The 25074-nt window shown below is 53.4% G+C and overlaps 1 protein-coding gene across 2 annotated transcripts in view; it reads right to left on the bottom strand.

The window, feature by feature from the left end:
• Positions 1-25074, bottom strand: part of RYR1 (ryanodine receptor 1) — a 117281-nt gene that overhangs the window by 42422 nt on the left and 49785 nt on the right. For both annotated transcript variants that reach the window (XM_082367486.1, XM_082367487.1), the window contains exons 48-77: positions 24052-24272; positions 23878-23968; positions 22797-22937; positions 22233-22396; positions 22044-22122; positions 21694-21783; positions 21096-21236; positions 20652-20726; positions 20478-20553; positions 20016-20139; positions 19615-19730; positions 17776-17843; positions 17557-17678; positions 17042-17091; positions 16525-16585; positions 16157-16395; positions 13576-13657; positions 12919-13049; positions 12348-12680; positions 11028-11268; positions 8823-8910; positions 8620-8712; positions 6653-6823; positions 5059-5118; positions 4651-4788; positions 3982-4094; positions 3705-3801; positions 3345-3451; positions 1461-1512; positions 1260-1328 (exon numbers count right to left, since the gene is read on the bottom strand). In XM_082367486.1, the coding sequence (XP_082223612.1) occupies positions 1260-1328; positions 1461-1512; positions 3345-3451; positions 3705-3801; positions 3982-4094; positions 4651-4788; positions 5059-5118; positions 6653-6823; positions 8620-8712; positions 8823-8910; positions 11028-11268; positions 12348-12680; positions 12919-13049; positions 13576-13657; positions 16157-16395; positions 16525-16585; positions 17042-17091; positions 17557-17678; positions 17776-17843; positions 19615-19730; positions 20016-20139; positions 20478-20553; positions 20652-20726; positions 21096-21236; positions 21694-21783; positions 22044-22122; positions 22233-22396; positions 22797-22937; positions 23878-23968; positions 24052-24272 (3633 nt within the window). The remainder of the gene's footprint in view (positions 1-1259; positions 1329-1460; positions 1513-3344; positions 3452-3704; positions 3802-3981; positions 4095-4650; positions 4789-5058; positions 5119-6652; positions 6824-8619; positions 8713-8822; positions 8911-11027; positions 11269-12347; positions 12681-12918; positions 13050-13575; positions 13658-16156; positions 16396-16524; positions 16586-17041; positions 17092-17556; positions 17679-17775; positions 17844-19614; positions 19731-20015; positions 20140-20477; positions 20554-20651; positions 20727-21095; positions 21237-21693; positions 21784-22043; positions 22123-22232; positions 22397-22796; positions 22938-23877; positions 23969-24051; positions 24273-25074) is intronic.

Genomic DNA, 25074 nt, shown 5'->3' with positions numbered 1-25074 from the left:
CCTTCCTGCTCCAGCCACATCCCCTGGCTCATTCCTTCAACTGTAAGCTCCTTCTATCCCCTGGGACTTAAGTCTGCGATTTGTCTCCTGCACCTACACAGGGCTGGGCATGGAGCAATTGTAACCTGGCCCCATGCACCTCCAAGGGGTCAACGGATAAAATCCCAGGGGTCTGTGAACATGGATGGGGAAAAAAGTTATATTTTTATATTTCCCACCCTCCATCTGAAATGTAGCATTTCCTTCCATTATGGATGAGGCCATAAATCACAGCAGTATTAGCAGAATCCATGGCTGTGTCATCCATACAAATCACAGATGTTTCCATATCACATCATTTTTGAAGACATCTCGAAACATCACTTTTTTTTTTTTTGCCCGCACTGCGCAGCTTGCGGGATTGAACCCGGGCCCCCGGCATTGAAAGCACCGAGTCCTAACCACTGGACCACCAGGGAATTCCCTCAAAATATCACTTATGTTCATCACTACTTATCAGTTACAGTAGCTACTGGATCCACTGTTAGTTCTTGTTATTTGGTAGATTAATAAAGAAGTACAGCGATTACTGTATCACAAATTTTTAAAGCAATATTTTGACAACTATTTCAATATGCTTGTTTCCTCTGCTATGGATTCGTTTTATATATTTAAGTACATGATTCTGAGAAAGGGTTCATCGGATGCCAAAGGGGACCCTGACACAAAAAAGGTTGAGAAACTTGGGGAAATGCTTGCTGATCACCTTAATGAGTGAAAGGATGGGTTAATTGCATTTACTAGCTCTTTCTCATTGCCTGGCCTTTGCGTATGCTGTGCCCCTACCTGGAACACCTTTCCCTTTTTCTTCAACTGGCACATTCCTTCTATCCTTCTGCTCAGACATCCCTTCCTCTGAGAAACCCTCCCTGAAACCCTTGCCCCCGGGCTGGATCAGGCGTCTTGCCTGGGCCTGCATGACCCCCTGAGCTTCCCTGGCTTCCCCCCGCCCTGACCCCTCTGCCCGTGCCTCCCCATTCCCGCCCTGACCATTTTGCTGGAGCTCCCCTCATCACCACGGTGGACACTCTGTGCTGTTACTGTCTGCTTGATGTAGCTGTCTCCCCAGTAGACTGGCCTGGCCGCTGCTATGTGCCCAACATCACCCAGCCCAGGGCCGGGCCCAGAGCATTGCTCTGTGAACACATGCTGACTGAATGGGGGATAATGAAGTCAGGATCCCCCATCCCTTTCTTCAAGGACTACTTGATCCCACCTACCTCAAAGGAAAGCTCAACCTCCTCTTCTTCAGCTTCGCCATTCTCCCCTCCCTCCTCCAGGTGGCAGCTCTGGGGATAGGGCATCAGTTAGAGATGATGGTGAACAGAAGAGATACCCCAGGCCAGTTCCAGCCCTTTCAGTGGACAGGCATTGCAGCTGAGGGGGAAGGGAACCTGCCCTAAATGGGGGCAGGGCCTCACCTTTGCCATGATATCGGCATACGCTATATACAAGTAATCTTCATCCAGTTTGCTGAGGAAGTAAGTGGGGAGACAGTCAGGACCCAGTAGAGAGGAACCCCATCTTATAACAGCTTCCAGTTTTCCTTTGGAGAGCCACCCCTCCCCATGCTCAGGCTGTGTGGTTCAGATGGGGTAGGACTCTCCATTGCCAGACTGGGCATGTGATCAAGCCTGAGCCAATCAGTACTTTCTATCTGCTTGGCTACAATAATAGGTAAGAGATGGTCATGTGGTCCACTCTGGTCCAGTGGAATTCATTCTGGGAGTTTTGCTGAAGCTATTGATAGAGCTGCTCCCTTTCCACTGGGGTTGCTGTGATGGTGTGATGGAAGCCTGGAGCTTCCCGGGCCATCTTGCCACCTGACAACTGGTTGGCTCACCTGAAAACTGGTTGGCTCACCTGACAACTATGACCAACCACCTCCTTAGGTCTCCTCTATAATAATAATACTAATAACCACAGAAGTAATGGCCAACACCCACTGAGTTTACTCTAGGTTGGTTTCTGTTCCAAGCGCTTTGTATATAATAACAAATTAATTCTCACAGTAATTCAATTAGGTAGATATATAGTTAACCCTTGAACAATATAGTTTTGAACTGCACAGGTCCACTTATAGTGCATTTTTAAGAATAAATACTGCCACAATACTATACAATCCATGGTTGGTTGAATCCATGGATGCAGAACCGCAGATATGGAGGGCCAACTATAGAGTTATACCTGAACTTTTGACCACACGGAGGGTCAGTACCCCTAACCCCTGCATTGTTCAAGGGTCAATTGGATTACTAGCCCCATTTTACAGATGAGGGAAACTGAGGCACAAAGATCCTTCTTCGCCAGGGTCATAGAGCTTGTATTGGTCATAGAGCTTGTACTGGGATTCAAACCATAGAGCTTGTACTGGGATTCAAACCTGGATAGTCTTAACTCCAGGGTCATTGCCATCCCAGAGGACAGAAAACAGAATACTCAGCCTCCCAGTCTCCCTTGCAACTTGTGGTGGCCTGATGTCAGAATTCTGGCCAATGAAACATGTGCAGAAGCCCACCAAGGAGAGCTTTCCTTGGACAAAAAGATTTTGGTCTTGCTTAAGGGAAAGCCTTTCCCCTTCTTTCTGCCTGACATGTGGTCATGACGCCTGGATGTTCAGCATCTATATCTTGTAACCACCAGGCAACAGCTCAGAATGGCAGGGCAGACATCCTGAACGAGCCTGGGTCCCTGTCAGTGTCATTGTGCCACTGCCCAGCCCTGGACTCTCTACCTCCTGACTTGATATTACATAAGAAAAACAGATCTCTGTGCCTCCACTTCCTCATCCACAAAAAAAAGTTGATAATAATATCTATCTCATAGTGTGACGATTAAGGGAGAGGATCTATATGTCAAGTGTTTAGCATGATGCTTGACACATAAAAAAACATTTAATAAACACTGCTATTTATTCCCATGACTGCCACTAGCCCATACGAAGCTTTTGTGTGAATTAGAAAAAGGCCCCCCTTCCTCACTGCCATCTGTTGGAAATTTGTCATGATATTCTGATTTTCTCCCTATAATATACTGTAGTATACTGATTTTGTTTGAGCAAGACATTTTCTTCTAGAAAAAGCCTAAATCAATATTGCCTGTGATGTGAACACTTCAGAGGAGATGCCCTTGTGAAGTGCTCAGTCTGCACAATGGTACGTGGGAGCTCTGCCTGTCCTAGTAAAATGATATTAGAAGATCCGCTATGGGGCTCCCACACAGAGGGTCTCTCTTGAGTAACAGGGAGGTTGCGGGAGTGGGCAGAGGTAGCGGGTTTCTCTCTGGGACCTAGGAAGGGGCCTCACCTCTTTTCAGTCAGGGCGGTACGGCTGAAGTGCAGGACCAGCTGGTGCAGGGGGTCTGGCTTCTTGTCCTCCACCTCTTCCTCCTCCTCCTCCTGCTCACCAGCTTTCTGGAGGGAGGTGTGGGGCTCGGGGGAGGGGCTTCTAGGGTCCCCACCTGTCTCCCCTCTAGCCCTGCTGGGCTGTTTTTTTTTTCTCTTCCTCCACATCCTGCACCCTCCCCTGGTTCTGCCCAAGCCAGGGGCCTTGGTTCCCATACCCCCCAGTGCGAAGGGCGACCCACCCCTGGAGGTGTACAATGGACGGCTGGGCCCCAGTCCTATTCCACTCTGCCCCGACACTCCCAGGCAGGCCCCAGCTCACTGAAAGGTCATCTATCATGCGGTCCTCGAAACTGTGGTCTTCAGTCAGGATCCACGCCGCCTTGTAGCTCTCCACAAACATGTTACAGGCCCGGTGCCTTCGGGGGAAAGATGTGCGGTGTCGCCGAGACCTCCCCATCCACGCCTCTCTGTCCTCCCACACATCTCCGCTCCCCAAGACCCCACTGGGGTTGACACTCCATCCTCTTGCCTCTTCAGCCACTCTTTCTCCAAGGCCCCTAGAGGTTACCTCCTCCATGGGGGGGGGGGTGTCTTACGTGGGCAGGTTGTACAGGGGGGTCATGCGGAAACAGGCGACGACCGCCCTCCGGCGCTGCTTGGACAAGAGCTTGTGCCACACGGCCTTCCTGGACTTATAAGGGTGCTCGATCTGGAGGCGGGATTATCTGTCACGTCTCCAGACTCTGCCCCTGGTCTGATTCTCACTTCCAGCCCCGAGTGAAACTGCCCATCAGTGCTCACGTCCAAATTCAGGCCCGCCTCACAGGGCCGAAGAAACACCCTGGCTCCACCCACAGAGTCAAGGTTCTGACCTGTACTACTCTGCTTCCAGACTGAAATTTCCCTCCTACCCCCCGCCCGCAGACCCGGGGCCACTACCCAGACCCCGCCCCAATCTCAAGACCCGCCCAAGGCACTGCCCGCAGAGTCAAGGCGTCTTCACTGGGCCTGACTCGCAGACCCAAAGTTCTGCCCCTGTCGCCGTTCCCAGGCCTAAGATTAAGCTCCAGGTCCTACCCCCAGATCAAAGTTTCCATTCTAAGTCTCGCTTTAAACTCAACTGTCACCACCCCCAACAGATTAAAGGCCCGCCCCTTGCCCCGCTCAGAGTCCCAAGGTTCAACCGCAGGCCCCGCCCACAGGCTCAAGGACCGCCCCAGGCCCCGCCCAGAGACGCAAGCTTCGGCAACTCAGTAGTAAGACACCTGCTCCAGATGATAGAGCACTGCAGACACTTCCTGGACTCTGCGCACGATTTTCTCCGGGTTGTCAGCGTCCTCCTCGCGGCCCGGGAGGCCCCGGTACAGGGCCATCTGCCAGCGTAGAGAAGGGGAGCCTTCGACCTGAGAGGAGGAAGGACGGTCAGCATGAGGCCCCTCCCCTGCCCGCTCCCTCCTCTCTCAGCCGGGCTTCTCGGAGCGCCCCTCTGCACAGAGTGGGCTTCTCCGGCCGCTCCGCCCCCCATTCAATGCTGTGATGATTCACTGGGGTGCCGAATACAAGGTCCCTCTTTCGATGCCTGATACATAGTAAGTGCTCAAACGTCGGCTGTTACTCTTGCTATTAACCCGACATGCCCGTTTCGGTTGCACGTTAAGGAGGAGGAGGCGTACCTTTCCCTGAAGGTGAAGGTTGTTTTGCAGAAATTCCCGGACCTCCTCATCTGTGTCTTTCTGGGGAGACATGACAGGCTGGGTCACTCTGGAGGGCCAAGCGTCCTCCTTGACCTACAACCCTTTCCCTTCCAGCTCCATCACCCCAGCAACTGGTGAGAGGCTTGTGTGGGGAAGATCCGAGAGAAACTGAAAGGATCCACAGGTCAGGAGTGGTCAGAGAGGAGTCCTAGAGGGGATCAGAGGCCACAGAGGCACCTTGAAGAGACAGGATTAGAGGGGCCTCGTTGGGGGTGTGAGAGGAGGTAGGGGGTGACATGAGGCTATCCCCAAAGGTCAAAAAAGGTCAGAAGAGGGTCAGAGTGGAGCTGGGAGTAAGTAGGAGATGGGCAGGGAGTTTCTGAAGATTAAGAGGTGGGTGAGGGGGATTAGAAGGAGACGATAAGGTCAGCAGAGGTCATAGGGGGTCAGGCAGATCACCCAAGTCACTGGTGGGGTTTACACGGAGGCTAAAGGAGGGATCAGTAGGGTGGGGTTTCCTTAGGGTCCCAGGAGAGGGGGCCCTCATGATGAAGTTAAGTGGGCAGAGGGGCCCAGGAGGGCTCTTAGGGATCTCAGAAGTACTCAACAGGTCCTAGGAGGAGAAAGGGGGTGCTTGTGATATCAGGGGAGAGTCAGTGGTCTTCAGGGCCCTGGGGGTTAGTAGATTGTCAGGGTGCTTAGCAGGGTCCTGGGTTTCTAGGGGTCTTGGGGCAGAGTCCTGGGAGGGCTTCTTGGGTCCCTGAGGCCAAAAAGGATCAGGGAGGGGGGTTGTTATCCCATACAATGGATAAAAGGGGTCCTGGGAGGCCTCTTTGGGGCCCCAGAGGGCTTAGAAGGATTCAGGGGCAGGGTTAATTGATCCCAATCACCCTTGAGACCTCAGAGGTTTCGGTGTGGTCCTGCGGAAGAAGCCATTAGAATCCTGGGGGCTACTTAGGGTCACAGGGTGCTCACTGGGCCCCTGAGAGTCTTTGGGGGCTCAGTTGGGTGTCAACAGAGTCCTGGGGGAGGGGTCAGCAGGGTCCTGAGGGAAAGATGTGGTGAGCTGGAGAGGTCAGTGGGAACCCAGAGGTTCAGGGGGGGGCCAGTGGGGTCATGAGGGGCTCAGTGGGTCCCGAGGGACTTGGGGAGGTCCTGGTAGAGGGCTTGGGGGAGTCTCAGGGGGGCTCATGGTGTCTCAGCTGGGGTCCTCAGGGTCCAAGCAGGTTTGGCATGGCAGGGGGGTGGTGCTCAGTAGGGTCCCTGAAGGCTCAGTGTGGTCCTTGGGTCCCAAGGGTCTTAGTGGCCTTTCCAGTTTCCAGTGGGGTCCCAGTTAGGGTCCTTTGGTCCCAGAGTTCTGAGAGCATCCCAAGTAGGGTTCTCAGCATCCTGTGGGAAGGCTCAGGGCATCCTAGGAGGCCCAGTGAATCCTCAGGCTCCTGGAGAAGGGCTCAGTAGGGTCCTAAGGGAGGGCCCTTAGTGGGATGCTGGGAGTTCAGTAGGGTCCCAGGGGCTTAGTGGTGAGTGCTGAGTGGCATCCTGGTAGGTTCTCAGAAAGGGGCTGAGCAGGCACCAGGGCATAGCGGGTCTTGGCCAGTGTAATGAGCTCCTGGTCAGTGGGTGCACACATATTCAGGCCGATGGGCAGCATCTTCTTGAGCGTGGCCACAATCAGCGATGTCTGCACGGAGTACCGGTCCCCCCGGCGCTTCTTCTTGGTGCGTTCCTGGTCTGAGCCACCTGACTGTGGGGACACGGGGGCTCAGTGCCAGCCTGAGTCTCAGCCTGGCCCCTGCTCCAGCCCCAACCAGCTACCATTGTCCCCACTCCAGCCCCCGCCTGAATACTAGGCAGCCCCGTCCCATCCCAGTTTCCACCCCAGACCTTGCTGATCTTTCACTTCAGACCCCCATCCCTGACCCTAGACCCTCCCAGACCCAAGCCTCTGTCCCAAATTCCAACTTCTACCCCAAATCCTTCCAGATTTCCCTCCATTCCAGGCTTTCTCAACTTCTAGCAGTCTTCTCCCAGAATCGCCCCAGAATTTTCAGTAGGACACCCCTCCTGCCCCTACACAACACTTACAAGCCCCCCTTCAGAGCCCAAGACAGAGTTCCCAAGAATGAAATGAAGATGTAGAACTGTAAAGAGTCCCAAGAGACAAGAGAAGTTGGAAGAAAAAGAGAGAGAGAGAGAGAGACACTGAGAGACTGAGACAGACAAGGAGACAGAAGATGCAAGAAAGATCCAGAAAGATCTGGAAGCAGAAGCACAGAGCACAGAGTCCCACAGCCATGTTCTGGAGCCTTGGGTGCAGACCCACGGCCTGGGCCACCCCAGTCATGCCAATGAGAAGCCCCGGTGACAAGCTTCGGCTGGAGCCGCATCCACGCCAGCTTGTGATATGGAGCATGGCCCATGTGCCAGCACATGCAGCACCTCACTGGGTCCTCACGAGCCCTGGGGCTGGGGGGCCACTGACTGGATGCCTTCCAAAGCTCAAAAGGTTAATACACTTGTCCAAGGTCACACAGCTAACTGCCAAGAGTCAGGATTCTAACCCAAGTGCATCTGATTCCAGAGCCCAGGCCTTAAACCCCAACCATGCACGTGACTTTCCCACCCCCATTCCCATTCCCTGGGACCTCAGTCCAAAGTGCTTTGAAGCTTTGGGGAAAGCTGAGAGGGGAGTTGGTTATTTTTTAAACAAATGTTAAAAAAATTTCAACAGCCAAAAGTTGAGGGCCGGGAAGGGAATGGTTGGTGGGAGGTGGGGTGGAGGAAGAGAAAGAGGATGGGGGCTAGGAGCCAAGGATGAGGGGTGGGGAACAGGGGCAGGGGTTTTCTGGAGGCAGAGCAGAGGCTGGGGTTGGGAGCGGGGTAGAGGGTGTTAGCCAAGAGCCATGCGGAAGGTCCCAGACGTGGGGCTGACCTGTACATCTCCCGCCTGCTTCATCAGGTTGCAGACAGAGACAAGAAGTGTTACCCCAGTTCCTCCGAGAACCCCAGGCCCCCTCCAAGTCAGCCCTAACCGCAGCTCCTCTGCCCCACCCTGATGCAAATCCCCCAGCTGGGCATTTCCAGACCTCACTCAGGGTGGTGGGTTTGTTCTTTAGACCCTGTCCTTCTGGGAAGGATAAGGGGAGAGGAAAGGGGGAGATGTGGGATAATGGGATAGAAGGAAAGAAGTGGGTGAAAGGAGAGGAGGAAACTGGGATGGGGGAGGGAGATGGGGAGGAGGGAGGAGTAAGATGAGGAACAGGGAGATGGGGAGGGTGATGGGGAGGAGAAAGCATGTAGGGTGGAGGGAGGAGATGGGAAAGAAGAGGGAAATGGGGGGGAAGGAAAAAGACGGGAGGGAGGAGATGGGGATGAGAGAAGGGGGGGGAGGAAGGAGGAGGGAGATGGGGCTGCTATGAGGGCTGCAGAGAATGGACTAGGACAGGGCAGGCTGGCGGGGTGAGGAGGGGTCAGGTAGGAAGCCCAGGAGGCTGTTCCCTCCCTCCCCGCTAAGTCCTCCTCCCAGAGCAAAGCACCCACCTTGGCCATTTTGCTCTTGCTGTCTGCAGTCAGAAATGACATGTTGTTGATCTCATTCTGGACCACAAAGTTCTGCTCTTCGCGCTTAAAGTTCTGGGGGTGGGGGGAGGCAGTGTTGGGGATCAGACAGAGTGGGGGAGGGCATCTTTGGGCAGCAGCTTCTCGGCTTATAGAGAGGAGGGGCAGGGCGGGTGGGCACTCACGTGGGACTTGGACCAGTAGATGAAGATCTCGCCCACCATCCTGAACAGCTCCTCCGCACTGGGATTGGGCTCGGTCAGCCAGTGTGCCCTGGGCAGGCAGGGGGAGGGGCTGGTGAGGGATGAGGGCAGGGACCCCCACAGAAGGGGGCCACGTGGAGAGACCTCAGGGGAGGGGATCGGAGACTCCAATGGGAGGGATAGAGCTTTCTAGGGTAATCTGGCCATTCAGATGATTTAAAAATTATCAATGAGGGCTTCCCTGGTGGCACAGTGGTTAAGAATCCGCCTCCCAATGCAAGGTACACAGGTTCGAGCCCTGGTCTGGGAAGATCCCACATGCTGTGGAACAACTAAGCCCGTGAGCCACAACTACTGAAGCAAGCCCACGCGCCTAAAGCCCATGCTCCGCAACAAGAGAAGCCACCTCAAAGAGAAGGCCGCGCACCACAACGAAGAGTAGCCCCCCTTATCACAACTAGAGAAAGCCCGCACGCAGCAGCAAAGACCCAACACAGCCAAAAAAAAAAAAAAAAAAAAATTATCAATGACCATTCCTTAAAAATTGTTTTTTCTTTCTCTAACCTTCTTATTGAAGTATAACATATATACAAAGTTTCAACTTGATGAATTATCACCAAGTGAACACACTTGTGTAACTGCCACCCAAATCAAGAAATAGAACATTTCCAGTCCCTGGTCTGAAAGATGCCCTTATCCAGACTTCTAGACCATGAATTTTTTTTTTAAGATTTAAAAAAAATTTTATTTTATTTATTTATTTTTGGCTGCATTGGGTCTTCGTTGCTGCACGCGTGATTTCTCTAGTTGCGGTGAGCGGGGGCTACTCTTCGTTGAGGTGAGCGGGCTTCTCATTGCGGTGGCTTCTCTTTTTGCGGAGCACGGGCTCTAGGTGCGCGGGCTCAGTAGTTGTGGCTCGCAGGCTTTAGAGTGCAGGCTCAGTAGTTGTGGCACATGCGCTTAGTTGCTCCGCGGCATGTGGGATCTTCCCAGACCAGGGCTCGAACCCATGTCCGCTGCATTGGCAGGCGGATTCTTAGCCACTGGCCACCACGGGAGCCCCTAAAGATTTTTTTTGATGTGGACCATTTTTAAAGGCTTTATTGAATTTGTTACAATATTGCTTCTGTTTTATGTTTTGGTTTTTTTGGCTGCGAGTCATGTGGGATTAGCTCCCGATCGAACCTGCACCCCCTGCATTGGAAGGCGAAGTCTTAAGCACTGGAACACCAGGGAAGTCCCCTAGCCCATGAATTATTTTGGTCTGTTCTTGAATGTTACATAAATAGATGATACGATATGTACTCTAAAATTTTCTGGTTTCTTTCATTCAACCTGACGTTTGAGAGATTCATCCATGTTGTTGGGTGTTGCAACAGTTTGCTCACTTTCATTGTCGTGTAGTATTCCACTGTGTGAGTATACCTCACTTTACTTGCCCATACTTTTTGACCCAACACTCCTACTCCTAGGAATCTACCCTATAGCGATACACTCATGAGAACAAAATTGGGTGTACAAGGATGTATACAGCATGCATACCACTGCTTTCTGCTTCAGCTTCCATGACAGACATAGCTAATCAATCCAAGCACCCTTTCTCACAAAGCCCTGATGCAACCTTAAAATCTTTTTCAACCCAGAGGGAACTTGGGTTGAATCTTGCTCACTATCCCTGGATTTGGCTGCATCTAAGACTCAATAATTCTTTAAACTTTGCTTCTGATTTTAGGGAGATGTTCGCAATTGGTTGATACCTGCGCTTGCCCTTTTATAAAGACCTATGTTTCTGGGGGAAATTAGTCTGGCCGGATCTGGACTATCTTCCTTTCTTCTCTCAGTGATGGAGGAGGGCCTGACCATTGGACTTCACTGCACAAATCAGGCATCCTGTCTACCCAAGCCTGAAGACGCAGTGCTGGAGGAGAGAAGTACGGCTCCTCATGGCTGATAGTGCAGTCCTCACAGGGCCTCAGATTCAGGAGGTTTAAAGGAGCAGAAGGGGAGAAAACACAGGCTGGCTTTATTGGTCCATAAGCAACAGGGGCTGGGGGTCAGAAGGTTGGGTAGGACTGAGTGAGAATTGCAAGAAGTTTATAGCAAGTCAGAGGCGAGAGGTCAGATGGGGTCCGAGGAAGCCGGGGGTCAGGCTGGGGTGTGTGGGGGGACGGCTGGGGACATGCTGACCTGTTGTTGTCCACGTAGCGGATGAGCAGTGGATAGAGGGCGTACAGGTCCCGGCAGAGTACGGAGAACTCATCCCGCACCAGGAGCTCGCCCTCCTCGGCTTCCGCCTTGGCCTCTAGGCGCAGCTGCTCCTCCTCGGACACCACCTTCCCCGCCCGCTTGCGCAGCCGCCCGATGGTGGGGATGAAGTGTGAGTGCAGGAGCTCAGGCCGGGCCCGGCTCACGATGGGCTGGGCAAACACTGCAGAACCAGAGGGGGCGCAGGTGCTGCTGGCTGGCCACTGACTCCAGCACCTGACCTAAGACCTCTGATCGCACCCCTGACCTCTGTTTCCATCCCATGACTTCCGACCTGTACCTCTGACCCAGCAGCTGTCATCGACCCCAGCCTGACCCTGGCTTCTGACCCCAGCTTGTACCTCTGATCCCACTCCTGACCTCAGGCTGTGACCTCTGACATAGCCCCTGATCCTGGATCCCAACCCTAACCCTTGACCTGAAACTGTGACCCCTCAGCCCGACACAAGTCCTTGACTTCTGACTCCAACAACTGAATCCTAACCTGATATCTTACCCTAGCCTATGACATCTCACCCCAGTCTTTAACCTCTGACCTGGTCTATACCCCGACGTACCTCACCACATGATTTCTGACTATGACCCTGGTTTCTTACCACAGCCTCTGACCTCTGACCCTGACCTCTGACCTCAGCCCTGATCTCTAGCTTGGCCCTGATCCAAAACTTGACTCCTAACAAGGAACTTACAAGTCATGATTTTTTTTTTTTTTTTGGCCACGCCGCGTGGCTTGTGGGATCCTAGTTCCCCGACCAGGGATTGAACCCAGGCCCCTGCAATGAAAGCCCAGAGTCCTAACCACTGGACCGCCAGGGAATTCCCCTGACATGGAACTTCTGAACCAGGAGCCCCAATCTTTTAAAGATTCACTTCTTGACCTCTGACCCAGAACCCTAACTGTCCATATCGGGAACCCTGATATTCGACCTGGTCCTCTGACCCTTTGTATAAGGAACTCAGCCTTCTGACCCAGTTTCTAACCCATGACCTAACCCTCTTCAAGGCTCCAGAAATTCAGACTCCAGCCTGGAGGACTCCCAGGACCCATGCTTCCACCTCAGACCCTATGAGCCTGAGATTCTGACTCCTTAGGATGACCTCTGGCCTTGTGACCCCGAGAAAACTGAGCTCTGACTCCTCCCCACTCCCAGAAAACCATGGACCCCGGGATCTCCCTCTGAGACCATCAGGTCCAGGGACCTGAGCCCCAGTACTCAGGAGGCCCATGCCCGCCAGACCCACCAGCCAGCCGCTTCATCCACGAGGCCTCGTCAATGCCCAGGTTGTTGACGATGATCCGCAGGATATTCCCCAGCAGGGAGTTGAGATGGTCGGAAGTGATGGCTGTGCAGGGTGGAGGGGCCCCTGCAGGCAGGGCAGGCGGGAGTGCCTCGGGTCCGCGCTCCCACCAGCGGGGCAGGTAGCTGCACAGCATGGGCAGCGTGATCTCGATGACGTGCGGCATCTCTGTGTAGCGGGCCCCCGACTCAGCCAGCCCCCCGATGTCTGCCATGAGCCGCTCCAGCACCGGGATGTCAGGACACATCTCCTCCACGCTGTTGGGGAGCCCCAAGACTGGGGTGCGGGGAGGGGGTCAGGGCATGCCAACCCATCATGCCCAGACCTCAGTGTCCACACCATAATCCAGAGCACCGACAAACTCTGGGGTTCCCCAATCTGGAGCGCCCCCAACCTGGGGAATCCTCAGCCCCTCAGAGCCCAGACTGGGCCACACTACCCACAGTGGGTCTCCCTGGAACCCGTGCAGGTGGAATATAACCCCCGACAGCTGCCCCAGCCCCGCCCGACTTACTGGCCCGCTCCCGGGGAGATTTGGTGGTGTACACTGAGCAGGCGTTATACTCGTTCAGCTGAGGCTCCAGGAACGCCACCGGCATGGCCGCTGCTAGGCAGGCCAGACACTCGCCCAGGGCTGGCCGAAGCCTGGAAGACGAGGCTGTGCTTAGCTCCCACGCCCCCTCTGCCCTGTCCTGGATCCCAGTCCCTTCCTCCACAGAAGTGCCTCTCCCCAGGACACTTCGGGGCAGAGATGCCATTCACTGGTGGTCACCCATGCGGCCGTTTCCCTGGGTTTCCTGAGTGCCCTTTTGCTCTACCGGTGATTCTGGCACTGCCAGCGGCCCTCCCCCGTGCCCCCAGCATGCCTGGCTCCTGTGGGCCGCCAGTTTCTGCGTGCCCCCTGCCAGCCCAGAACAACCTGGCGTCCTGGCCGCCAAACGCCTGTGCCCACCTGGCCCCCAACCAGTGGCCTCCACTTTCTTCACTGGCCTTCCTCTGAGCGCCCTCACGTGGCCATCTTCAGGAACTGCAGTGGCCACGGTGCGGACGTCTTTTGAAGACTTTGACCATTTCCCGGCTTTTCATTCACCCCCATCTTCTCCTGTGCCCTCCCCTCCCTGGGCCCCCACGGTATCCACCCCGGCCCCAAACTATGGCTGTCTCTCCTTACTTTTCCACGTAAGGGCTCTTGGTGGTTCCCAGAGAGTAGATACTGCACAGCGTTCGGTAGCAAGAGACCTGGACATCATCCACTGAGGGGAAGAGGGAGGGTGAGGGTCGGTACCAGTTCTTCTCTAACCCCCTCCCTTGTCTCCAAATGACGGGTGAGAGCAGGGGCTGTAGAGCCAGCCTGCCATTTACAAGTTTTGTTACTTGAGCAAGTACCAACTCTCTCGCGGCCTTAGATTCCCTCTCTGTAAAATGTGGATAATTATAGTATCTTCCTCATGGGGTTGTTGTGATGATTAAATGAGTTAATACTCAGAAAGCAACTGGAACAGGGCACACAGGAGGCACTCAGTGAAGGCTAGCTGTTCTTGGAGAGGAGTCACGGATGTCTTTGATGATAGTGATGGACACTCTCTCCAGCAAATGCAAACAGATATCCAATTGTGACTTCAATATTGGTTATCCACACACCCCCCCACCCCAGAAGGCCAGGTTAAGAACCTTGTCAACTTCCTAAATGTCATGAGGCAAAAAGAGGGCAGGGGGACTGTTCTAGATTGAAAAGAGACGACAGAGACATAACAACCAAATGCAATGAGAGAAACTTCACTGAATTCTGAATTTTAAAAAAAATCAAAGACATTTTGAGGGTAATAGGGAAATTTAACTATAGTCAGGTTAGGTGTGATACTGATATTGTGGGTACAGGAGAGAAGGTTCTGCAACATTCAGGTGTTGCAGGCTGAGTATTTAGGGATGAGGTGTCACTGTGTGTGTGCAACTCACATTCAAAAGTTCAACAAGGGCTTCCCTGGTGGCGCAGTGGTTAAGAATCCGCCTGCCAATGCAGGGGACACGGGTTCAATCCCCGGTCCGGGAAGATCCCACATGCCGCGGAGCAACTAGGCCCGTGCGCCACAACTACTGAGCCTGCGCTCTGGAGTCCACAAGCCACAATTACTGAGCCCGTGTGCCACAACTACTGAAGCCCGCGTGTCTAGAGCCCGTGCTCCGCAATAAGAAAAGCCACCGCAATGAGAAGCCCGCGCACAGCAACGAAGAGTAGCCCCCGCTCGCCGCAACTAGAGATAGCCCGCGTGCAGCAGCAAAGACCCAATGCAGCCAAAAATAAATAAAAATAAAATAAATTAAAAAAAAAAAGTTCAACAAAAAGTTTGGAAATACTTTCACTCATAAAGTGAAAGGTAAAACAAATGGGGCAGATTGTTAACAATTCTCTTCTTTCTACTTTTCTGTATGTTTTTAAAATTTCAGAATAAAATGTTGGAGGGATTCCCTGGCAGTCCAGTGGTTAGGACTCCTCGCTCTCACTGCCAAGGGCTCGGGTTCGATCCCTCGTTGGGGAACTAAGATCCCGCGTGCCCCATGGCGCGGCCGAAAAAAAAAATATTGGAGCCGGGGAAGAACCCCATCCAAGTGCTACTTTTTAAATTTTTGTCAATGTCAAATCAGCAGTGAACTGAGACAGGCCTCCCCTACCCCTCAGTCCCCAGAGCCCGTCCTGGACGCCTCCAATCCCCTGGGCCCCTCACAACCACCGAACCCCAAACTGACCTTGGCATCTCCCTCAAACTTGTTATTTCTCCCAACTTGTCTCATGGAGGCCCCACTGTCCCCACGTCCCCAGGCCAGGGCCTCACTCTGGATGCCTCCTCTCCACAGCCTATCTCCTCGGCCTCCAAGACATCTCTCCCACCAGCCCTTCCTGCCCTTTCCTGCCTCTGCCATGCTCCACATCTTGTAGGGCTTTTTGAGTACCTGAACATACAATGTCATCACCCCCTATTGGGTGTTTTATCTTGCCCGGGTCTCATTAACAACATTATGTTACACACTGTATGCATTATGTTACAAGATCCCAGGCTGGGTCACATACTATAGGTGCCATTTGGTAGGATAAATACAGCAGACACTGCCAATTGACTCCCAATATCTGCTCTTACCTTCTTTCTGCTCTTCTCTTCTTCCTAGTAAGAGACCTCCATACTTAGCTCAACACATGAATAAAGTCTACCATCCTAGTCTTCCTTACAGTGACATGTGGCCATATGCTATGTTCTGGCCAATAGGATAAATGTGAGCAGAAGTGATGTGGGCCATTTCTACGTTGTTCCTTTAAAAGAACTGAGGTGCCCTCCTCTGTTTTCTCTTGTCTCCTACTGGCTAGAATGAGAAGGAGATGGTGCACCATCTTGGACCATATGGATAAAGGTAATATTTCAGGGATGGCAGAGCAACAAGATGGAAGGAATCTGGGCTTCTGACGTCATGATCAACCTACCAGTAGACTGTTACATGAAAAAGAAATATATCTGTCACTTGTTTAAGCTACTGTGATTTAGGTTCTTTTGTTAGAGCTGTGGAATTAATGCTCTGATTAACTCATTCTCTAACCTACCGATTTTCTGAACTGAATGCACACTTTGCTTATGACAATGAATCCTCTCAATAAACATAACGCTGAAACACCTGCAGATTCTATCAGGCACACTGGGATGGGTGGTGTTGGTTGAACTGACACCCCCCCACACACAACTGCCCTTGAGATCAGGAGCCCTTACGGATAACATCGTCTCCAAACTGGTGCTGGGCGATGTGCTGGAAGAGGGTGGTGAGCACGGGCAGCAGGGCCACGGTGGTGTAGGTGAGGTTCTGGCCCACACCCTTCACCTGCGTGTGTGTCTGCGACACCTTGCCTAGCCGCAGGTTCTCCACCATCTTCTCGATGTCCTCCGAGGCACTCTCAAAGAACGAACGGAGGCCAGCCTTCACGATCTCGGGGCCAGACTTCATCACGGTCCTAACAGGGAAGTGGGGGCAAACCAGTTCCAGAATCTGAGATTCAAGATTGAGGAGAGTCTAGGAGAACAGGGGCTGGGGGTGGGAGCACGGTTAGAATGGGAGTGGGCACCATGACCCTCAGCCCCACCTGGCATCCAGGGAGCGTGCCAGGATATGAAGACAGTTGACCACAGCTGGGGCATCCGTCCCTGGGGGAGGAAGTTGGGCTTGGGTGAAGAAAGGGTTATGGGGACAGTACCTCCCTCTACAGCCAACTCAGCTGATCTCTCTTCATCCACCCCCACCCCACCTAGACTCCCATAGGCCCCTGTCCTTCCCTCATCCTGGCTGTGATCCCTCTGCCTGTCCCTCCCCCATCCCGGCCCTGACCCCTCTTCCTGTCCCTCCCCCATCCTGGCCCTGACCTCTGGGCCGTCACCGTCTGGTTATGAGTCTGAGAGTTCCATGATGGCAGGGCCCAGGACTATCCCAGTCACTGCTCTGTCCCCAGGACCACCCACTCCATGTCCAAGTTCAGAGGAAGAACACAGGGAAAGTTGTTCAGATTAAGGCATGAACCTGGGCCATATTTCTTCAGGGCGAGGTTGTGAAGAGGGGAAGAGAGGGAAGATAGGGGAGAAGGGCTCGGGAGCAGAGCTACTTACCAAAGAGAGAGACTCGGTGACGGACAAGAGCGGCAAGCTTGCAGAAGAGGCTGAAGAAAGAGAAAGAAACAGGACAGGAGAAACAGGGAGCGAGGACACCAAGGGGACACAATGAGAGGAGGAGGGACAGGGAAGACAGGGGGAGAGGGACAGAAGACAGAGCCAGGAGGAGAAAGCATGATGGGGGAGAAAACGAAGGAGACAGAGGGGTGCGGAGGGGCAGAGAGATGAACCAGCTTGAAAGTCACAAGCAGTAACTGGTATGCTGGGGGTGGGGACGCTGGTCTGCCTTTCTGACAGGGTGACCAATTCGTCCCAGGTTGCCTGAAAGCCCCGTGTCCTGGGGCACACCAGGGCAGTTGTTCACCCTAGCCCTTCCATCACCTCTGCAGGTAGATTGATCGGTGCCCAGCACCTAGGACAGAGCCTCTAAGGTCCAAGGGTGGGAGGAAGAGATCCAGGATTACAATGCCGTGAGGTCAGGGGTGTGAGTCACAGGTCCCAGGGGGGCGCACCTGGTGATCATTTCCTTCTCCTTGTTGGAGGCGTGGCCACCACTGCCCAGCACTTTGGCCGGCGTGGACAGGAAATAGAGGCAGTGGTTGGTGAAGTACTGGTTGATCAAAGGGAGCAGGATCTGGGGGCATGGGGAAGAGACGAAGGGGATTTTGGGTGAAGAGAGAGGAAAGCCCACCAGTCCCCAGCCTCCTCCAGCTTCTGAGCCCACCTCTCACCTTGGCAAAGAATTTAATCTCCTGTTCATGAGGAGACTTTTCCACTCGTCCACTGCTGAACACAGCCTCTGGTGGGGGAAGGAAAATAGGGGTCATGGTGGCTTCAAGGCTAGGGAACTCAGGGTTTTCTGAGGGGGCAGAGTTGGGATATGATAGGAGATTGCCTCCTGGTATGAAGTCACTTGTATTGGCTTTGAGGTAAACCTCTCTCCCCTTTCATCTGATCCCCCTAACTCCTTGATCAAACCCTTCCTGAGGCTGAAAATGGGGAGGAGGACAAACTGGGATGGGGTAAGGCCATGGAACATCCCCCTCCTCACCAATCACAAGTCCTTTTCTTTCTGAACTTCAATATCTGGCACTGAGTAAATGTGGAATGAATGAATGAAACAAGAAGTCAATATAGACACATTAGATTCAACTTTAAAGTGGAAATCTGTTTCAGTCATCATCATCATCATCGTAGTGACGGTAATAATTCATATTATTAAAATAATAATACTATTAAAATAATAATAATAATAATAAATAAGGCTCCAATTACTAAACACTTGCTATGTCCCCTGGCACTCTGAGAAATGTTCTTGCACAATCTCCTCCCAACCTGGAGGTCTGTATACTTGGTCCTTCATTCCCATTTTACGGATGAGGAAAGTGAGGTGAAAGAGCTCACTCCAGGTCACTTAGCAAATAAGTGACAGAACTGTAGCGGGTTATGGTGAACAGAATCCCCCTTTCACAGATGAGCAAACTGAGCTTCAGGGAGGAGAGGGAATTGCCAGGAGCCTGTGCAGCATGGAGGTCTGGCTCACGTGGGATTTGGGGTGAGATGTATGAGTGAATCCTGCTGGGCCACTCACTCACCTGAAGGGAATTTGGGGGTTCCTGGCTGGCTCTTAAGGGGAATGCTGGGGCTCTCTGGGGGAAGCTGGCAGGGATCATAGGGGCCCCAGCTGTGATTCTTAGTGATATATAAGAAGCATCTGCAGGGCATCCCAACAGCCTCAGCCTTCAAAACAGACCCAGAGTCTGCCCAGTTCTCACCGTCTTCTGCTCCTGCCCCCCTCAGTCTGCTCCCACAGGCAGCCAGAGGGAGCCTGTGAACACCCAAGGCAGATCAGGGCCCTCTCCTGCTTAGAATGCTCCCGTGGCACCATCTCACTCAGAGCAAAAAGCCACAGTCCTCCCCATGGCCTGCAAAGCCCGTCATGATCTGCCTGTCACTGACCCCGTTTCCTCTCACTCTTCCCCTCTGTCACTCTGCTTCAGCCACATGGGCCTCCTAATACGCACATCAGCGACCTCTGCACTGGTTGTTCCTCTCCCTAAAACACTCTCCCCAGATGACCACATAGCTCTCTCCCCAGCTTCCTGGAATACTCTATTTATTTATTTTTATTTTTTTGACTGCACAGCAGGGCATGTGGGACCTTAGTTCCCCGACCAGGGATCAAACCCACTGACCCCTGCAGTGGAAGTGCAGCATCTGAACCACTGGACCGCCAAGGAAGTCCTGGAATACTCCATTTAAAATTACAAGCGGCCCACACTCCCAACCCTCTTTAGCTAGCTCTAGTGTATTCCTCTTCCCATAACACTAATCACTTTCTGACACACTCAGTGATCTCCTTATTTCCGACTGTAAATGGCTGAATCCACCACAGGAATGTAAGTGGCAGGAGGACAGGGATCTTTATCTTCTTGTTCACTGTCTTATTCTCAACCCCTAGAACAATGTCTGGCACAATGATTAGATGAGGGGAGGAAGGAGAAATGAATGAACTGGGTGCCTTTGTGAAACTGCAGCTAGGGCGGGGACGGGGAGGGAATTCTCCATACCCAGGTGGGCGATAAACTCCTGAGAAATGTCCATCCAGCGGAGCAACTGCTGCAGGAAGCCGAAGGCGAACCGTTTCTCAATGGAAGACGTATCCAGTTCCATGTCCTTAAGGCCCCTGCGTGCAGGCAGAGCGAGAGGTCAGCCCAGACGCAGACCCGCCGTATTTCCCGCCTCTTTCCAGTTCGGCCTGGACTCCCCCAGGCCCTGCCTCCGCTTTCCAGGCCCCACCCTTCTTAGGCTCCTCCCCTCTCTGGCCCCGCCTCTGCCCTCCAGGCCCCACCCCCATCATCTTCCTTTCTCTGGCTCCGCCTCCACTGCCTAGGACTCGCCACTCCCAGCTTTTGCCGGGGTTCCGCCCACTTTCCCTACCCTTCCCGGGCCGGCCTTCCAGCCCGCTTGCCTGGTGACCGCGTAGCCGTTCATCTGCAGGAACTTCAGCAGCTCCTGGGCCTTCTCTCTATCTCGTGACTTCTCCTTGGCCGTGAGCGTGTCGTAGGGAACCAGCAGGGGGTGGGTCCCACCACCTGGGGCAGCAAAGACCAGAAATCAGGGGCGTGGGGGGGACCCAGGCCGCTCATTGAAGTCGTTCCTGAAGTTCAGGGTGTGCATAATTATAGTAATAAAGACAGAGATAAGAATAACCAAACATTGCTTTCAGATGCTCCTCACATCCTCACCACAGCCCTACAGGAGTAAATGCTGCGATTATCCCCATTGTAGAGACACAGAAACGAAGGTTCAGTGGGGTGAAAGCAACTGTTCAAAGTCACACAACTGTAACCCAGGCCCTTATGACTCCGGAGCCTGTGACTAGGGGAGTACGGCGAAGGGGAGTCTGTGCGGCGTGGGGTGGGTGCCTCACCCTTGGCTTCCAGCTCCTGTTTCTTCTTCCGCCCCCATGTGTTGTGGTAATTTTCCGCCAGTTGTTCTGCCATGGCCTGGGAGAGGATGCAAAGGGTCAAAGCCCACATTCAGAGGATGTCTTCCTCTCCCAACAGACGCCTCCAGTCCCCAAATAAAGGACCAGAAGACTCACCTGCAGCTCCCGGGACAGGGTAACTCCGGTGAGGTCGGGGGGCTGGGGGTTGTAGCCTTCCCGTGGATCATAGGTCTGGGGAGACGAGGGAAAGATGAATGGACTAGCAGGAAGCCCAGCCCCCAAGCCAATTTATCCCCCCTACCTGGCCCTACACCCCTCCTCTGTGCCCTCTCCTTAAGTCCCTGTCTCTAAGCCACCCTCCTCTCTTCTGCCCCTTGCAGTTCTTCAGACCCATGCCCTCTCCCTTCCCAGATCTCTCAGCCTTCTCCTGCACCCCCTCCTGGCCTTCCCCCTTCCGCTGACCCCACCTTTTTCCCGTGGCCCTTATCCCCCTCTCGACCCCACCTCCTGCCTGGCCCCACCCTCTCCTGGCCCCGCCCCTTATTCTAGCCGCTCACCACCCCCTCATGACCCCGCCCCCTGTCCCAGCCCCGCCTCCACCTGGGCACTTTGGGATATCTTCCGGGTTTTTTTCTTCTCCATCTTCTCCTCCTCACCCTCCCTGGCTTTCTCTATCGTCCATTCCCAGGCAATCATGGCCTTCAAGGACTCCTTGATGGGCCAGCGGTAAATCTCTTTGTCCTGGGGTGGACAGAAGGGAGTGGAGTTGGTGGAATGGGGTGAGAGGGAGGTGGAGGTAGGAGCCCCTGGCTCAGCCTCACTGGCCTCCAGTATCCCAAGAAGGGGAAAGCCCTGACCATGTGGCTAGGAGTGCTCCAGTCCGAATTCAATCCCAGGTGTCTTACCTGTTCTGTAACAGAGCTTCCCAAACTCTCATTATCCCCTTTTATACATGAGACTCAGAGAAGTTAAGTTGTATGGTCAAGGAATCAAATGCAGTCTCTCCAACTCTTTCTAAGAGAAGGGACACTAGGAGTCTGGGGTCTAGGGGAGGCAGCCAAGTTTGAGGGAAGACAAAGTCCATGGATGGGGAGCCTTAACCCACAGATCCAGCTAGATCCAAGCCCATGAAGCTGCCTCACCCCTCCCTGATTCCCCAAATTTTGGACCCCCAACTTGGGTGCCAAGGCTTGGTCACCTTCTCCGAAAATGTCTTGTAGGGCCTCAGCATGGGATGGGTCTTCAGTTCCTCATCTATGTTCTCCCCATAGGACCAGTTGTTCTGGATCTGGAGGTGGAGAGGGGACAGGTGGGGGCAGTGTCACTATGGAGCTGGGAGTGGGAGCAGGATGAGGTGTGGGCAGACACTGAGCGGGAACCCTGGAGGGGCTGAGGGTTCCAGAGGAGGCTGTGAATCCCAGGAAGAGTTATGGGTCTCAGGGAAACCTGGGGCCCTCCGGGAGGATCTGGGTCTGGGGGAAAGCTGGGGTCTTGAGGAAGGCTGGCAGAGGTGGGGGTTCCTGGGGAGGGGAGGACCGTGACGCCAACCTTGTCGAAGGCCCACTTCTCGTGTGTGTACTCCGCAAACTTGTTAATGAAGGAGTCCAGCTTCTCTGGGATGATCACACTATTAGGGGGATGGGGTCAGCAGATGTTAGGGCTGGCCCCTCCTTCCACCTCTGAAACCTTCTTCTTCTCCCAGCCCCCAGGCCCCCCCCTCCTGCCCCCAGGCCTCACTTGAGGGTCTCCACAGGCCGAGGATCAAAGTTGCCTTCAGCGTCCACCGTGGCCTTTTTCTCAGCCTTGGATGAGTATGAGGCGTCCACGTAGTCGGGGGGCAGGGCCCCTGCGATGGCACACACGCAGGGCATAACCATGCGGTACAGCTCTGGGTCATATTTCTGGGGAGGTCAGGGCGTGGGGAGGGTGGTCACTGCAGGCCTGACGGAGCCTTCAAATCCTGGAGCACCAGGACTTCAAACTCACCCCTCCAATCATCACCCCTCTTTCTTGAGCCCTCAAACATGAAGTATGGTCTCTCTCCCTGAAACCCAAACCTCAGACCCACCTGGACTCTCAAACCACGCCTATGTTACCCCCTCCAAGCCCCCAAACTAGAGGCCCATTCCCTCTTCCATAATGTTCAAACCGGAGACCCAACTCATAGATTCTCCTAGATCCAAACCTGCAGAACTGCCTCCCTCCCTGAACCCCCAACTTTGAGGATTTCATTCTGGATCCCTGACTTCGGGCCCCAGACCCTCCAAACAGGCTTCTTTCAGGGCCCTTGGGTGTCCAGACCTTATGGGCCAGCGAGTCAAAGATGCCCCAGAAGAGTTTACGGGTGAGGTGCAGCTCTTCCTCCGAGGTGACCCCATAGTTGGCCCAGCCTGTGGGGAGGCAGTAGTACTTCCAACAACGCTCATAGTGGTTGGTGAGGAGCTGGGTGGGAACAAGAGGGGGACACACAAATGAGGGGGACATTAACAGGTGGCAGGTGAATGAAGGCCCAGGGAGGCCCTGGGGTGGGGGTGGGGGGTGGCAGTGCTTTTAAATTATGAAGGAGGTGTGGATTATGCAAATGATATGCTAATAAAGGGGAAATGGCATGCGTATTGGGAAGTGGTCCTGGACAGTTTATTATGTAAATTTGGCACTCTAATTCAGAGTCAGGATGGGCATTAAATCAGAGCTGGATTTGTCTGGTGTTCTTTACACAAATAAGCATGCAGATATTAATCCATGGGTAGGGTTATGTGCAAATGGGCATACGGATGAAGTGATCTGTGCTTATGTGAATTAACATGGCAAATAGAAACATAGGCAGCACCCCATGGAGACACGTGGTAGTTGGGAAGAGAGCCTGCACCAGCCAATATGCAAATTTGAAATGGGGGCTGATTTAGATGTATTACGCAAAATAGTTAAAATATCTGAGTTGGGGGTATCTCCTTATGCAAACTAGCATGCAAATGAAAAAATAATAGGAGAGACAGTGTGCAAATATTCAGGATAGCTGTGGTACTATTTACTGAAATAAATGCAGTCATTTGAATAGTGGAAGGCCGGTGGTCTAAGCATGCGAATAAGCATGCTAATTAGAAAAAGTGTGCCCCACGCAAATATATGCTAATTAAGATGGGGGTTGGCTCACTGTTATGCGAATTAAACGCTAATTAGGGAGTGTTAGAGGCACCAATGACGCAAAGTGAACGTTAAAGAGGTTTCTATGGGGCCGGCTGCCCGCGCGTTTGCAGGTTAACTGGCCTGGGCGGTGTGATACAAATGAGCCCCATAGTCCGAGGGCGGAGCAAGCCGGTGGGTGGAGCAAGCCGGTGGGTGGAGCATGGAAATACGCAAGCTGAAGAGGGCTTGCCCTCACCTTGAGCGGCATCTTGGCGAACTCGTTAAGGATGGGCACGTCGAACACTAGGCGCCGCAGCAGGTGCTGCAGCATGGACGGGCGGATGTACCTGCGGGGACATGCACGGGGCGGGGTTATCTCACCCTGAGGTCCCCCCCACCCGTAGCCCCGCCCACCAGGGTCCCGCCCCACCTGCAGAGCGCCATCAGGCATTCCTCGATGACGTCGCGCTGCGCCTTGGTGAGCGAGCGGCCGCGGGACAGGCGGTACACCGTGTGAAGCATGGAGTCCACCATGATGGCGCGATGCTCGGTTCCCGCAAAGAGTGGCGCACACTTGGTGATGAGCGGCAGCACCGCCAGGCACAGGTAACGGTTCAGCGCCAGCGCCATCTCCGTGGTGCTGAAAGTGGCCTGGGGCGCAGGGTGGGGACATCAAGCCCTGACACCCGCCCAGGATAACTCTGGGCAAACGACCCTGGCTTCTGATCTTCCCCTGAAACCTGCTTCTCCCAGACTCCACTACCCTTAGTACTTTGGACTATGCAAAATTTCAAATACACGCAAAAGTCCAGGAGCCAATTAATGAACCCTCATTACCCAGATTAGGCTGTTCTGCAGATACCCACCTTCTGCATGCTTTTCCTCTCTACCCTCGCCTTTTTTTCCTGTAATATTTCATGCAACCCCCAGCCATATATCACTTTATCCAAAGATACTTCAATATGTATCTCCATTCAGACAAGTATCAATACTTCTATTTAACATTCCATGCTGCCATTATCACACCTCACAGAATTAACGAAATCTCTTAATAATCATGATCAGCTTTCTCTAATTGTCTCAAAAATGGCTTTGCATTTAGCTGCGATTGTTTGGATCAGGGCCCCAAGAAGACCCCCATACTGTACTTGGCTGACAGGTGTCTCCATCAGTAACTGTCTCTTTTCCTCCCCCCCCCCCCTTTAAGGCTATTTATTTGCTGAAGAAACTGAGTCATGGGTCCAGTGGAATTTCCTACATTTTGGCCTTGGTTGGTCGCTTCCCAGTGGTGTCAGGTAACTAGTTCCTCTGCCCCCTGTATTTCTGATAAACCGGTAGTTATAGATTCAAGTTCCGGGGTTCCCTTTCCCAGTAGGGAACAGTCATTTCTCCCATCTTAAGAAGAGCCTCCTCTTGACCAAGTTCACCCGGCCAGCACATCGCCATTTCCCTG

This window comes from Balaenoptera borealis, assembly GCF_965194805.1.
Source record: "Balaenoptera borealis genome assembly, chromosome: 19".
Taxonomy (NCBI): Eukaryota; Metazoa; Chordata; class Mammalia; order Artiodactyla; family Balaenopteridae; genus Balaenoptera; species Balaenoptera borealis.
The sequence above is the reverse complement of the archived record's forward strand: the minus strand, read 5'-3'. Positions and strand labels throughout refer to the sequence as shown.